Consider the following 17,018-nt stretch of genomic DNA (forward strand, 5'->3'; position numbering starts at 1 on the left):
TGCGGTCTAATAACGCTCTATTAATTTCCCTTGTCCCGAGTGCATAATGAAGGGAAGGTGTCTTCAAAAAAAAAAAAAAAAAAAAACCCAACTAAAGGGCAAAGTCTTGATGCCTTCCAATACCTTGGGGCATCCTGTCTACAATTTGTCATGCGTGTGCACTTCTCAGTGTTAAAATGACAAGATAAGCCAGTCAAAGGGCAGCCGCCAGGCATCCAGCACTGCTGAAGTTGGAGAGGGTTCGTGATGAGACATTGCCAAAAGGCGACGGACTTCTGCACTTGTGAGGCCCACTGGGATTATTCCGACTTCCATGCCAAAGGCAAACAGCCCCCTTTCTCTGTTTTTCTTTCTGTTTTTTTTTTTTTTTAGATAGCTTCCGTCTGTGTCCATGAAATTAGGTTTTTCAGAGAAGGCACAATATGGTCAGAATATGTTAAGCCTTTGGAGCGCACGAAAAGCTAACAAAGTCTGAGAGCTGAGTTCTGGGGCGTCCTGTGCTTCAGCTTTGGCTTTTTTTCTTTTTTAATTTAACACAAATTTAAGGGAATAAAAAAAAAAAAAAAAGTCAACTTAATTAAAAAAATAATAACTTAAGAGTTGATATTTATAACATTAACACCCTGTGTGCTTTGGAAGTCTTTAAAGGGGAGAGAAGAGGAAGAAGAGAAACTTTGTGCACAGAGTGAAGCGGAGTGAACACAGAGTGGTTTTAGCTGCATGATTACGGATCATCAAAAAAAACCTGAACATCTTCTCTCGTCGTCCACAGCGGTCGGCGCACGTCGGCTCTCTAACAAAGACGGCTCTCTCTTCTGCTAACGCTGCACACGGTTGAAATTCATACACCGACCCTGGAAATAACAGACAGAGAGAGAGAGAGAGAAAGAGAGAAAGAGAGAAAGAGAGAGAGAGAGAGAGAATTAATAAATGTACAATTACAATCCACCTTCTGTTTGCTTGCAGTTATTTTGTATTTAAAACATATTTATTTATATAATAAAAGCATAACATTGGAATATATAGAAGTATTTTCACTATAATCTAATTTAATAGAAACAAATATATTACCATGATTTGATATTTGAATCCTTAATGACTAATATTACATAAATATTATATTTTAATAACATTTAATAAAGAAGTGTTTATGCTTATTATATAATAAAAAATAAAAAATATATTTATAAGTATACAAATATAATTAAATGTTTTCCAAAACATCCCAAAAACACATTTTTAAAAAGCCTTGAGAACAAACAGAAATACATAATATTCATTAAATACGACATACATAATGTATAATCACAAAAAACACACTTTTCACAGATTAATTCATATATTAATTATTATTTATAAAGTGACACAATTTTCTCTTCATCTGAAAATTGATCTCAGCTTCAATTAAATGACGAATCAACTGGTGAACCTGCAGCAGCTCCTGTCCTCTCAATCCCTCGCTTCTTTTGTAAATACCGAAAAAAAAAAAAAAGAAGACATCTCAGTTTCCTCACCCAACACGTGTATTTGTGTGTGTGTGTGTGTGTGTGTGTGTGTGTGTGTGTGTCTGGGCAGCTGTCTGAGCCTCTCAGTGCTGCAGCAGCTTGTTCTCTAACAGTGGGCTGACTGGCACCAAGAGGGAGCTCTCGCACAGCGAATCCCAGCAGCCAGCAGGCCTCCAACCTCACACACACACACACATGCACACACACACACATGCACACACACACACACACACATACATGCAAGCTTACACACACACAACTCTGCCTCTCTACACCTCCTCACCTCTCTGTCTCCGTCCCTGTGTTTACCTGTGCTTAGTGTTAACTGGTGTTTGCTGTTGGAAACACTCCCCTGATGTCTTAAATGCCATAAACATACTAATTAATACTTATTAGAGTCATTCTAGATAATTGGGAGCAATGTGCAGCTTCAGTGCAATCTCAAACCACAAAAAAATCCCCTCCGAAAAAAACCCTTTTCTTTCTTAACCCTGGCAGTAAATATCCATGCAGATATATTGAGTTTTATGTACCAAACTTGATACTTTCTGTCAAGTACTCCTGCTGCGTGACATGAAAACACATGAAAAACTTCCATTTGAAAAACTCATCAGTGTCTCAGTCACTCTGGATAATCCACAAAACACACCGTGGACAGTTTTCAGTTATCAAATCGACTATTTCTTCAGTTGAAAGTGTGAACGTTGGATACACTCGTGATGGGAGAGAGCTGATCCTTTAGTAGTAAACACACATGTTCTTTGGGATAAAAGCAAAACCACACAAACACGAAGAGAAATAAACAACAACTCTATGATGAAAAGCAGCTTTGAACCCAAAACCTTCTGGCTGACATGACAGCGTGCCGCTCGGAGCCACCGGAGCGCAGGGTTAAACACGGGAGGGAAATCGAATTCCTCGTCTATGCTGAGACTTCACCAGGTTTCCAACTGACCTTTTTAAGTCTTCCAACGTGCGTGAGAAAGACATCAGACGGAGAAAGTATCCCTTCTTTGACACTAACGTGGCAGCATGACAGGAAACATCCTTATTTATAGTGGCACGTTTCGGCATCCAAAATAATTTGATCCAAAGTTTCACCGAAACCGAAACAAATCAGTCGAAATAATCTGGTTTTTAAAATACTGAGAGCATAAAAATCTGCTCTCACTACTAAACTCTGTCATCAGTCCAACTGTGCTGACCATAAAAGATAAATTAATCGTTCCGCACAGTGTCATATATCAAAAAAATACACATTTCCTTACAGAGAATAACCTTTAAACAGGCTTAAAGTTTGACAGTTTTGGTTTAACAAAGTATGATAAGTGGAATGTGGAGAGTTCAAACTCACTTATGTCAATATTCACTATTTATTCCGACGTTCAATCATCCGTTTATACTTTATATCTTATTTCAAAATGACCACATGTCTTCTCCTGTGTGTGTGTTGTAAAACTATGATCATTTGCTTAAGGCACTACTTCGGTTGTCATGGTAACGATGCAGACCTGGACGCAGTCTGGGGAAAGGTTTCCTGTCCAGTGTGTCTCGTCGTCAATGACAACAACAACAACAGCAACAAAACAACTAAAACATTTTAACGTGTAAAGGTTTTCGCCGAGGCTTCACGTGAGTCATCGTGACCCAGAGGAAGCTGGTTTCCAAACTGAGCACCCCGACCCTTACTAGGGTCACCAAGGCTTGTGCAAGGGTCCCTCTTGAATTTAAGCAGTGTACAAATCTACTTTTAGTTTTATACATGCCTCAACATCTAATTCATATCTACATCATATCATATCTAAGAAAACTCTCTCTATATATATTTTTAGGGGCTTTTTTGCCTTTATTTAGACAGTAGTTGGCAGAGAGGGCAACAGGAAACAGGGAGACGGAGATGGGTATGACCTGCAGCAAAGGTCCCTTGCAGGATTCAAACCATGCATGCTAATCACTCGACCACCAGGGCTCCGAAAACCACTATATGTAATTATTTTTAAATCTTCTAAAGAAGTCTGTATGATGGTTAAGAAATCGAAAAGTGGAGTTAACGAATGTTGAAGGTTGAGAAACACTGATTCACAGGCTTAAAACCTCTAAATGTGTTCATATGCTGCTGTTTTATGTCCCAACAGGTGACTTCAGATATGTTAATGAATTCAGGGCCTATTAATCAACTATAGTACTCATCAGTGGTAATGGTATTGGTTGTCTAAGTCAGTTAGAAGTCTTGTTTTTTGGACCTTTAATTGATGAAATCCCAAGTTGCATTTGTGTAGATGGGAGAAGAAATCTTAAATGGTGTGATTGGATATTTGTGAGTGAGAAGAGTCAAACTAATTTAAATAAATTTGCATTAAGATGTGAACATACAGTATTGTGAGCTGCACATCTCTTCGGTTTCTTTCTAAGAGCACAAAAGCACATTCTTGCACACAGACACAGGCCTCACACAGTCCAGGTGGAAGCTTCCCATTGAGGTATTATGGACAGAAATGACCAAGAATTTTTTGGCTCCTGAGCTTGTTGCTGAATGCAGCAGCCAGCAGCCAGTTCAGTCTGGTGTGGGAGCTCTTACAGTATCTGCACTACAGTCTGGCTCGGGAGCAGAAGTGTGCACGGACCGACTGTGACGAGGGCTTTAGACAAGCTGGAGAATCTTCCATTTCTCATTATTTGGCAGGGCTGGTGGGTGTTTGATGGAAGGGGTGGGGGCTTTGCTCCATCTCTGCATGGTAAGCCCCTCGACGTGTACCCTCTGCAACTAATCTCACACAGTCAACAAATAAGGCACATCAGATGCTGTTTTGGCCACGGCCGTCAGAGCGGCTAAGTTCAGTGGATTTTACGGGTTTTACGGCACGGGGGCTTCGTCGAGGAAAGGAGCGCTCTCTCCGCCGCGGCAGGATGGCAGGCGAAGCAAGGGGGATCTGGTGCGAGGGCGAAGCAGGTGCAGCACAATACGGTCAAACCCATTCCAGCTCCCCTGTTCCCGGATGAGCGGGGCCTGACTTGGCAGGGAGCGCTGCCTTGTAACTGGGCCATGTTGGAGAGATAGCGGCCCACCTGTGCCACCCAGAGCGGGAGAACAATAGTCTGAATATGTCAGCATGGAACGTCAGTGAAATCTCATCAGACGGGACGGGAGCGTGACTGCAGATAGATGGGTGGATGAGTCAGGTGGAGAGATGGATAGGTGAAGAGACAAGAGGAAAGGGGGCAGGGCGGGGGGGGGGGGGGGTCAGATAGAGCCTTCCAAATGAAGACTGTGATTAATAAGGTTCATTACAGACTCTCCACTGACTTTCTATTGAAATAAATGGAAATATGCTGAATGGTGACATCAAACCCAACTGTTTTATAACTGCAGCCACTAGTAGATAGATAATTATGGATGTAGATTGGAAGGTTAGAGCTGCAACTAATCATCATTTTCAATATCAGTGATTCATTTTTAAGAATAACCTAATTATTTTAAGTCAAGATAGAGTCGAAAAATAAGGACAAATGGCAACTGCGTGTTTCTAGAGGCCATGGATTCAACTTCCAATTGTCCTTAATGTTATTGTTTTTATAAACTACTACTTCATTTACTTGTTTTGTTGAAGTGGAAACTATTTTGGTGAGACAAAATATATATAAAAGATCTCAACAAAGAGGTAAAACCTGCCAGAAATGTTCGGATTCTTGCATAATTGCATCCTGCTCTGCAAACTTCAAAGTCCGTGTTGCTCTCTGGTGTTTCTCAGCTTGGATCTTGTTGTCTATATCTGACTTGAGTTTTAGCCCCCGGAGTTAAAGTCGTGTTTGTGGACCCTCGCTGTGTATTGACAGGAGCTGCAGAGGTCCACATTTACCCAGTCCTCAGACAACATGTTTGTCACTTGGACTGTTTGGCTCGTAACTTGAGGCAGAGCTCCAGAAGTGGTGTGTGTATTTATGTGTGTGTGTGTGTGTGTGTGTTTGTGTGATTTTGCATCTTATGTCTTGCACGTTTGCACCATCAGCAGCTCGAGTCCCCCCCCCACCCACCCACCCACCCACCCACCCAGAGCTGTGATGCACGTGATGGTGAAATCCACGACTCAAGACAGCAGTAAAATAAAGCTCAGCACCAATTTAATGTTCTTTTTCTTGCTGTGAGATGTTGACAGATGAACCAAAACTGTTAATCATCACAGTCTTTAAAGTATTGTTTGTGAGAGTGTGAGAGAAAAGGTCATGAAAGCGCTGAGTAGCTGCAGTATTTGAGTCAAACAAGCAAACTACAGCTGGGTTGCCACATGTTCAGAGACTCATAACAAGTACAACTGAGCAGGGTTGGGAAGGTTACTATGGTAATGTAATAGGTGACAAATGACTAGTTACTCTATTTAAAATGTAACAAGTAATGTAACTATTTCAATGACTTCATCAAAGTAATGTAACTTATTATATCTGATTAGTTTTCTAATTGTCTAACCAATGTTTTCAGCTGTTAGGGTAAATGTTCCCTCCATCTGTCCTTCCTTCCTACTTTCCTCCATTCCTTCCTTCCTTCTGTTCTTCCTTGCTTCCGTCCTTCTTTTCTACTTTCCTACCTTCCTTCCTTCCTACCTTCCCTTCCTTCCTTCTGTCCTTCCTTCCTTCCTTCCGTCCTTCTTTTCTACTTTCCTACCTTCATTCCTTCCTACCTTCCCTTCCTTCCTTCTGTCCTTCCTTCAGTCCTTCCTTCTGTCCTTCCTTCAGTCAGTCCTTCCTTCCTTCCTTCCTTCTTTCCTTCCTGCCTTCCTTCTGTCCTTCCTTCAGTCAGTCCTTCCTTCTTTCCTTCCTGTCTTCCTTCTGTCTTGTCTTCCTTCTGTCCTTCCTTCCCTCCTTCCTTCTCTTCCTTCCTTCCTTCCTTAGTGTTCCCATTAAGCACCAAAATCTAAGTCCAGCTGTTTTTCATGGATACTGACATGATTTATAAGGGAGATCATTTCTTATAAAGCAACATTTATCTCTCATTTAAAATGTATTCATTAGTTCATGTAGATTTTGGAATATAAAATAAAGATATTTGATGAAAAAAGTCAAAAGTCTGGCATGAAGCTTAATTGGTAGTGTGACACCAGTTAAGCCCACGTCATGATTTATTTACTAAAATATAAAAAAATCTTGATTTCAAAGAATTAAAAACAGATATATGTGTTCAGTAACATGTAACTAGTTACGCCCCAACACTGCAAATGAACAGCTGATTACTATTTGGCTCCTAATGTTTAAAAAAAAGTGGAACCTAGGCCACTTTTCCTACAGTATATCCTGATTGCTAAGTTTTAACTTTGAATGAGTTCACTTGAGTCAACAGAGGCTGAAAGGTTGTGTAAACTAATCACCTTACATGCACAGTGTCTCCATTATTATTAACATGGAAACACATGAAGGTTGCATCTCTTCCAATCTCACCAAAGAAAAATAAACATAAGTTGTAGTTTTATTCATGGCTGAATCCGTTCAGTGTGTGAAGGTTTTGAATCTGAAGGTTTTTTAGCAGCGGCGACTCCCAGAGTGCAACATGCCAAAACTGTCAATTCATCTAAAAATCATAATATCAAACACACACATTAAAACGTGTAGGTCATTTGGTTCGCTAGTTAAATCCAGACAGTGAGTCAGACCTTGGAGCTTCAACTACAACTTCATGTTCTCTTGCCTTTCTTTTTTTATAATTTAATAAATAATATAGATATCTTCTGCGTTTTATAAGTTAAATAAACTAGAAACAGAAGATGAAGTTGCCTTGTTGTTTCTTCTCTTCTGCTCTGAACAAGTTTGAAACTGAATCTTCTCCACCACAAAAAATTTTGGGAGACAAATATTAAGAAATAAACACAGCGGATGGCGAGTTAGTTCCCTTTCCAAATGTTTGTATTGGCTTGTCGTATTAATCGACTTTATAGTTTTTGTCACATTTTACAATATCAAAGACCGAAAAAAAAAAAAAAAAGATGCATGAAAGAAGCATTTAGGTTACAGAATGAATCTCCCATCTGGACTGTAGTGCGAAAAACACTTGCAAGCATCAGAGTTGTAATCCAGTTGCAAGATGCTTATTTTGCAGTGATAAGCTACAGGCTTTGAAAGATTTTATTACCAGAACAGAGACTTTTTTTTTTTTTCTACATTAGAGCTTTGCAGCCTATACAGTAGCTTAGTTAATCTAGGGCTTACTTAATCCAACAGCAACAGGACGACTGCAACACTCATCAACGCTACTCTCACACTCGCTAGTTGTTGTGACAAAATGTTAACGTGTTAACAGTTAATTCATAAAGCAAAGGACATATAACTATTGTAGATGTTACACTTTTATTACTCCATTAAACACCAATGCACTGCTTCTCCAGCTCCATGGAAACGGAGACTGCAATGATCAACAAGTAGAAATCACCTGGATCTAGAAGGAAGGGTGCACGGTTTTTCAAATATGCACAGCTGATGAAGTGAAAATTTAAATATAATGCTTCAAAAACACAATCCTGAATCGTATCTAAAAAACAGAGCTCACTTGTTATTTGGCCCACGATGTCTTAAGAAATGCAAATATCCTATTTTTCGCCCACGACATAGGATTTAAAACACATAAACTGACAATATCTAACTATTTTTTTTTCAATTTGCATTCACACACCATCAATAACACAGGTGTTTTTTGTTTATGGAGTTTGTTTAAAGGCTCTAACAGTGAGTTGAAGGAATGGAGGGGGCTTTTTTACGAAGTTAATCTTAACAATTGAATCAAGTTTACTTTCAAATCTTCAAATTTGAAATCTCGTGGCACCAGTATACTTCATCTCAAGTGCTTCGTCGAAAGGTCAAATAGCGATTCCGACGTCAGAATAGGAGGAAATGTGTCTGACAACTTCTGAAACACAATCTTTATGCAGTGATTTACCAGGTGTTTGGAGCTCACTACTTTTTAATTTGTTACACATCTATTTCTGTCACTTTTTGCATGTAGAACAGTGTTTCTACATCCCTTCTCCCTCTCTCTCTCTTTCTCGTCAGCCGCCCTCGAGTGTGTGCATGTTTGGCACAGCCATAAACACTTTTTGCCTTCTGATGTGGTCGGACGACACATCTGGTCCTTAATATGCAAAAAGCAAAGTTCTGCTGCTTGCTGCTGCGAACATTTTAAAATCTGACCCATGTGTAAACTTCACAAAGAAGGGCTGAGGTGGTTCAACTTCAAAACTGGTTGTCAACAGGATGCTGGGCTCACTGTCAAACATGCAAAACGCTGGTTGGACCCGAGCTCTCGTTCTCCCCTAACAGGAACATTAGTGGATGTTGAAAGACAAATGTGGACGCCTCAAATTAAAGAAACTCACTAGTTAAAGAAATAGTTAGATACAGTCATATAAAGTCACAAACAGCGGTTAAAAAAGATGTATTTTATAATCAAGGCATCATTTTCATTAAGGCTTTTATGGCTTTTATAGTGGTTTTAACTTTTTAGTAATCCAGGTTTACACGTAGTATATGTAATAAGATTTATAATTTAACAGTGGTAACAGTAAGTACCAGAAATCAACTTTAGCAGAAGAAAGTGTGAAGCACTCATCTCTGGAGGTGTTTATTTTACTTCTTTTTTTTTTACTCGGTGAAGTCTGCTGCTTCCACCAAACAGTGTCATCATCCTTTTTGGAGTCCCTGCCTGTCGAGCCTCAGCCACCAGACATGTGTTCTGTTTTACTCCGTGTCCTCTGCCACATATTGAACAAATTAAAAGTTCAAGTTAGAGGGAGAAGCACAGCTGCACGGGGACAGAGGGGAGAGCCAGAATGTGAGCAATCCCTCCCTCCACGAAGGCTGCTGGCCCTCTTCTCTCAGCCCCTCGTCCACACACACACACACACACACACACACATGCATACACACACACACTGCCCACACAGCGCTGCCATCTGGCCTGCTGGGAAATCAGAGCCACCTGAGACTCGGCCAAATGCATGATGCTTGCTGACAACTCAGGCATTTCTTCTCATTGTAAAGAGATGAATAAAGATTATACAAGCACATAAGGTACATAAAAAAACAGTTACTCCGCTCACTACTGTGAAGTTTAACACATATCTTGGAAGGTGCCGAAAAAAAAAAAAAAGAAGTCTATCTCTCTCTTCTTCCAAGTTTCCATCTATGATTAATATTCATCTTACAAATGCATCCATAGATATATATGTGTGGTGTAAACACTAGTGCATGGTGATATGATGCATATGAATAGGTTTGATTATTATGATTAAGATAAAATAAACCAAGTAAAAGATATGTGGACACCTGACCTAATGGGATTGTTTAACTGCTATAACAGCTCCACTCTTTTAGGTTCAGGCTCTCCCAAAGGTGTCGAGGTCAGGTGTGCAGACCAGTAAAGTTCTTCCAAAGCAATTTCGGTAAAACCTTTTCTTTATGTAGCTTTCTAGCTTTGTGCAGAGGTTCACTGTCATGTTGAAAAAGGAAAGGCTCTCACCAAAACTGTTGGTACAAAGTTGGAAACACACTATAATCTAAAAAAAACCTTAAGTATACACAAAAGCTTTACCAATACAGAGCTTTAATGCTAAAACTACATCAGCTGAGTGACTTGTCTTTATGATATGTCATATTTTCAGTGTCTCATAATACTTTAAAGTACTATTATGTTTAAGAAAGTTTTAACATTAGTAACAGGAATAGAGTGATGGCTCATGTCGTGTCACTTCCTGCCTTCTCCAAAAGTTTCCTGTATTTAGTGAGTACTATCGAAAGAAGGTCTCATATACATACATCATTCTAGTAAGCCAGTATTTAAATCTGCCAACATTTGGTCAATGAATAAGTAGAGAAGACTGAAAACTACTACTATATATCCTATACAAACTTTGAGCACTTGACCATTTGATAGTTTAGCTCTTGATGGCATAACAGCTCTTTCAATCAGGCCCATTTATTGGTAGCATGTTGGTCTCAATCATTCGGCACAAGCAGGGACTCGAAAAAGCAAAACTGTGTTGTTATTATAGCTAGACAGGTTATTAGCATGCTAGGCTAACAGTCTGTCATAGAGTATCACATCTATCTGTCACCTGCCCAGCATAGTCCCATTAAACTGGAGACATCGCAGCTACACCTAAGTTTTATAGAGTCTATGGGCTACACACAGCATGGGATGGCTATGCTAACAATGCTAGCCATATTAACTAGCTGCTACCTGCTGTGAAGGCTGGTATAATGGACCTGTAACATCTCTTTGTATCTACAGGTTGCTGCTCATGTCAGTGTCGGAGCCTCCACATGAGATGCTTCGGTTACCAAAAGGTACCGAAAATTGGCACCGATTGAACACACATGAATAACGTGAAGTAATGAACTCACTTCTCAACCTTAGTAATGCAAATAACCTACAGACTGACTAATCATAACCTGTCAGAAGTATTCTTAGCATCATCCCTCGTCATAACATAATGTTCCATCAACATGTGAGCTGATGTTAAAGCTTCATCTCTGACACCGTATTTACATCTCAGACATTTCTAAACAGCAACACAGCCTCCGACGGAGGAGAGCCTCAGTGTGAGTAAAGTGGTAGATGATGGGCGATCAGGCTCTGATGGCTACTTGATTGGGAGTGAGCGACAGCTTGCAGTAAAAAAAGTTACGCGAGCAGGCAGCAGCATATGGTCCGCAGACTGTCAGAGGAGGAGAGAGAAACTGATGGTGAAGAAAAAGGTGAAGTTCTTTGGTACATTACATCATGTAGACGTCAGTACTTATGCTTTTTTTTATTATACGGTTTCCCATACCATTTGGAAAGATTATGGATCTCTATTTGTATGCACAGTATCTGTTTTAGACTGAGACCATGTCATGACAGAAGCATTTTCATAGAAGAAAGAAAGGCTGCTGTTGCATGAAAGGGAGTTAAGGGAAGATCTAAAGGTCCAGTTGATTTCAGGGACAATAAAAGAAGCTTAAAACACCTCAATCAGGCTGTTAGTAAGGCCTTTTGATGGTGCTGACTCATAAACATCTTCTTTTGGGCAGAGATATTGTTGCAGCTTAACCCTCTGGCAAAAGATCCTGCAAGGAATAACTTTGCTTTTAATGTTCAACTACCAAAAAAACAAGATTTTGCGGGTGTGACTGTGTTGCTTTAAGACCGTGTCTGCAGGTCAGATGCTTGCCAACATGAATTTATGACCTCAAGTTTATACTGAAGGCCTTTCTCTATTCACTACACCACTCTTATGCCCTCTTTTTTATTTTAGAAGCAGACAACACTGCATCAATACTATGTTTTCTTGGAATACTGGAAGCTGCAGTTTCAGGATTACATGTCTAGGATGCTAGTTTTAAAGGTTTATTCCACCCAAATACTACTTTTGTCTAAGTACTTATAGTTTTAAAGGTTCATTCGTTAGGAAAACTTAGGGTCCTAAATGTGATCCTGAAACTGAAGCCTCCAGAATCCCTTACACTCCACTGCATAGGACATGAAGTGGTAATAGTTGCTTTGCACAACCTTTCTTTCCCCTAACAAAGAAATAACACACGGTTGTGATAAATGGTGACGTTATACCTCTTGATAATGATGATGGCTGGTTTGATGCATGCATAAAACTGCCAGCTAAATGTCTAAAATGTAAAACCATGTAACATCTCTCGAGTCTGTATCAGCTGTCTGTCGTTGCTGGGATAAGTGTTATCTCCTGAAGCTTGAACATAGCCTCCACAGTACTGTAGGTGCAGCTGTTTCCTGCTTGGGCCTTCACGCTTGCTTCCACCCCCCCCACCCCCACCCCCCGCCCCTCTTTCAACCCTCTCTGGTTTTGTCAGAGTAAGTGCACATCATTGGCAGCTAAAAGCTCTGGGCACCGTCCCTCTGGTTGTTCCAGAGAAATGCCAATCGTTTTGGCGTCGACGGGGCCCTCACAGACGGCGCAGGAAGGCACAGATGGCACTAATGGACGAGCAGAATCCAACCGAGGGACCGGGACAGAGCCACACCGGAGCGCCGTCCAAATAACTGTAGTGTGAATGTACTGTATGGCCAACGCGCCGCTCTGCTCTAGCGGGGCCGATGCCACGGCAATGCGGCATAAAGAATTTAAAAATGATAAAATAATCATAAGAGAAGGGAGATCGTGGGAGGATCGGCGGTGGAGCGGTGCCAGGAGGATCAGACAAAGGAGAGATTGTTCTTGGGGGCTGATATGTGTTGAAGTGAGTTAGACAGGCCTCGTCCAAGTCAAACCCACTCCAGTCGTACAACTGGGTTTGCTGCTAATGGACTGACTGAGACGCTGTATGTCTGTCAAGGAAGAGCCAGCGTATAGACCGCACCTTCTCCGAGTACAATGCTACTTTTGTGCGACGTGCGAGCCAGCTGATAGCCTGTTTTTTTACGACCTACGAGGCGATAGACTTACACTTTTCTTTTTTTTTTTGTCACCCAAATCTCTCTCCCTCCATTTCCCACGTGATGCCCACATGCTGCAGACTTTAACATTTGTTGTGTAATGCATTCACAAAATCCTCCCCTCGTGTCCACCAGTCTCTTGTTATAAGCTAGTAGTGCTAAACAGATGCTTGTAGGAAGAACTAGTCACAGCTTTTTTTTTTTCCTTTCTCATGGCACTAAGAAACCAACGAAAACCTGTTTGGAGCTCTGTGTTCTCTCTGTAAAAAAGTTGAAGTACTTCAAAAGGGTCGCGACACCTTAAGTCTGAAGCTTTTTCAGCCTTCTGTGTTGTTTCTAAAAATGTGAGCGGCATTCAGAGATGAGAGGAAAAGCAGATACAGTAAGGTGGGAAGATTGGAATTGGAAAATTGTGGTGTGACATTTAAAAAAAAATCGAGCAAACCATCAAAACAGAAGTGCGTAGATTTACGTTACAGGTGCTAGTTGGAAACAGAAAATGTAGGAATCGTCAAGATTAATCTGAATAGACTATGATCGTTAAAATATTACACAAGTGAGATACTTTATTGTACCAAACTGACACCCAAAACAGCCAATTCTATGGACACACAGCTGTCCAATGTCCCAAAAGGTCAAAATCTGCTGTCCAACATGCTGAAATAACACGTGAAACACTTCTAAACAAGGACTCACAACAACAAACACAAAACCAAAAATAAAAGAGGGGCTATTAGTTAATTCTTCTTCTGTGTGCCACCGTGTATCAGCGTCCACACAGAGCCAGTGGGCTCATCTGTACTTTTAAATTACGCGTCACCGCCACCACTGTCCTCCCAGAGAGGCCAGCAGAGATGCTACACACACACACACACACACACACACACACACACACACACACACACACACACACACACACACACACACACACACACACACACACACACACACACTAAAAAAACATAAGCTCCCGTCGTGTCTCCGAGCTACGACTTTATCAACACACTCTTGTTTTCAGTGAAACAGTGGGTAATATTAATCGGTTGATACCTCACCACAACATTTGTATGTTTTATGCTAAATGGAGTGAAACTCTCCGTTGTTAAACCTTTAGGGTTGTTTTAAGACACGAGGCCAAGCTGATGATGAAATACAGATTAAAAGGCATTCCTGAAATTTCTTTGGCATTTCGGCAAATGCAAAGTGCAAAAAGTAACTTGTAGCAAATATTTTGGATTTCTGCAGATGTTAACAGATGTGCAGAAGAGGGATGAAGAGCTGGATTACATGCAGCAGGGACAATACTCTGCAGGGATCAACTGCTGCAATTAAGTTGCTCTTAAAAATGTGAGGCCTTCACATTCAGGAAATACTAAGAGGAGTTTTTTAAAATGTAGGTTGAATAATTTCATTTCTGCTGCATAATCACAGCCAAATAGGAGCTTTTTTTTTTAAAAATCCCTATGGTCTACAGAAATGGAAACAAAGGAATAAAAAGAGGATAAAAATTTAACATGACAGAAAAAGACAAATATGAAAACTGTGATGAAGTATAGTGTGTATCAGAGTTAGCTATTAAATGCTTTTTTGTTTATTTTAATACAGCAACAAACTATAATGTCAGCTGTGAGGATATTTTTTACTTTATTTGAACCACTTGTACACACAGAACGTGGTTTCAAATATTTTGAGTTTCAAAAAATGTTAAAATTAAATTGTCTTATTACATTAAAAATCTTTAAAATGTTGTATTTGCATGTTTCTCAATCATGGTTGCACATATTTCTCGTAATGTGTAATATGTGTTTGACTTATTTATTGTCTGTTGTGTGAATTGTGTATTGTTGTATGTACACAATGAGACTACCTGTTTAAATAAAGGATTAAATCAATACAAAAAAGAGGACTGGAAAAACATTTTATCTCCACAAAGCAGATTATAAATATTCAGTAAGATGACTGCAGCGTTGTTTAATGAGAATGAGGATTTAATTTAGTTGTCTGTGCTTGTAACACGTTGTTAATACATTATTACTACACTGTTTAGTTACAGGACCTTCAATATTAGCAGCCTCTTACTGTCACACAGCCAATAACATATTTCTTTATTTTCTATTTTAATGAAAAATAAATATGCTGAATATCCCTTTGGGCTAAACTTTGTTGCCTTAAATCAATCTGTCAATATTTTAAAAGCACAGATGATTTAATCTTCTCAAACCCATTCCGCAAACAAAGGTCTTAATGGGACTCATTTTCCAGAAATGTGCCGTACTTTTGATGCCAGTCGTGTTTTTTTGTCGGGACTGAGCGGATACGTATATTTTCAGAGTGTCGATGATGATGAGGATCTCATTTTGGATTGAAACTCTTTTGATTGGCCTCAATTTTTGGAAAGTGTTCCTTCAGTGTGTGTGTGTGTGTGTGTGTGTGTGTGTGTGTGTCTTGTTTTTCTCTGTGTGTGTGTGTGTGTGTGTGTGTGTGTGTGTGTGTGTGTGTGTGTGTGTGTGTGAGGACTCCTGTTCCCTGCATGGTTCCCCCTCTTCCCCCTCCACCAGCGGCATGCTGGACGGGGTCACATGCGATCTGCTCTGAGCGGAGATGCAGGCCATGCGACAGGGAGGGCCAGTAATTGGAGTGAGCTGTCAAGACGGGGCGGTGTGTTTGCATGTGTGTGTGTGTATGTGTGTTGTGTTGTGTGTGTGTTGTGTGTGTGTGTGTGTGTGCGCTGTGCACGTGCCAGGGCGGCTCCCCTCCTACAGGGTGGCACATATTAAAAGTCCCTGATGAGACTAATGCAGGAGGAAATGGTTTTGGCGTCGCGCCCGGGTCGAGAGGTGAAAGCGAAGGCTGGTGCGAGGCGACCCGACCTGAACTGAATCTGGAGCATGTGTATTTAAAAAAAAAAAAAAAGTATTTTCTCTCTTAATTTTGTAAAATTTTAAGCTTTTTAATTGTTTTTCTGGGTTTGATTTGCAATGAATATTCATAGATTATTCCTCACGATAATAAATAAATAAATAAATAAATAAACCCCATCTCATATTCATATTCTCATATTTGTATCATTACTCAATCATTGATCCTTCAGACGCAATTAACGAGGGAGAGATCACAGCCCCTCGCTTCTGTTTTAAAGAGTTAATCAATAAATTAAAGATGCAGATTTTGCAGCTAATGACGTGAACTGCCAGAAACACGCACGCAACGCTTTCCTGCCGTTGACATGATTGACTTCAATTACACAAAAAGGTAAAACAAAAGCATTAAATGGGGAAATTGCGTCTAATCAAAAGGCACAAAAGGAGATAATTGTGTTGCGGGTTGATGGATTTGTTATTTTGCCAGTACATGAACATCTGTAGCTGCCGTATTAGCGTTCAGCTCTGACAGACAGAAAAGTTACTTTCTTCTCAAACACATCAAGTCATTTTTTAAATATTTTAATCAATTAATTATTGTGATTTTGAGTATTATAACTTCTCTTTTATTTGTGCTTTAGTCTTCAGATACAACAGTTTATTCTTTTTCGACAATTAAATGATGATTCTGAGATGTTTAAGATGTGTGGATGAGAAGTAAAGTGTTTAATTATATCTGAAAATCTTGAAAAAAACATTTAAATCTGCACAAATCATGTTTAAATTAGCTTTATTCCTTTATATTCCTTAATATTAGGATATATAAGTATATGAAACTACAAATGAAGCTTCAATCATTTGTAAAAACAATCTCTTCAAACTATTAAAAGTTTAAATATATATATAAAAAGACTTGATGCTCTGTGATAGTATATATATTTTTAATCATCTAATATTCTCTTACTATGCATTTGTGTTGTGCCATATATTACAAAGGTGTTCTGCTTATTTAGCAGAGCTCACAGCTGATTTACACTAAAGATTCTCGGCTCATAATTCACACACAAAATATGTCTTCATGTTCTAAGTTAAATCTGATTTTACAGCAAAAAAACTCCAGCTTTAAATCTAAACGGCAGAAAAGTTGTTATTTACGAGGCTGTAAACTAACAAGGTGGAAATACGAGCGAGCGACGGTGGCCTGCTACGCCGGGTGGAAAGGCTCTGTGA

General features: G+C 39.8%; 1 protein-coding gene across 1 annotated transcript in view; it reads right to left on the reverse strand.

The window, feature by feature from the left end:
- Positions 1-147: 147 nt before the first annotated feature.
- Positions 148-17,018, reverse strand: part of antxr2a (ANTXR cell adhesion molecule 2a) — a 90,493-nt gene continuing 73,622 nt past the window's right edge. The window contains exon 17 of the mRNA XM_062416795.1: positions 148-854. Coding sequence (XP_062272779.1) covers positions 819-854 — 36 coding nt within the window. The 3' untranslated portion in view covers positions 148-818. The remainder of the gene's footprint in view (positions 855-17,018) is intronic.

Source organism: Scomber scombrus, chromosome 4 (genome assembly GCF_963691925.1).
Source record: "Scomber scombrus chromosome 4, fScoSco1.1, whole genome shotgun sequence".
Classification (NCBI taxonomy): domain Eukaryota; kingdom Metazoa; phylum Chordata; class Actinopteri; order Scombriformes; family Scombridae; genus Scomber; species Scomber scombrus.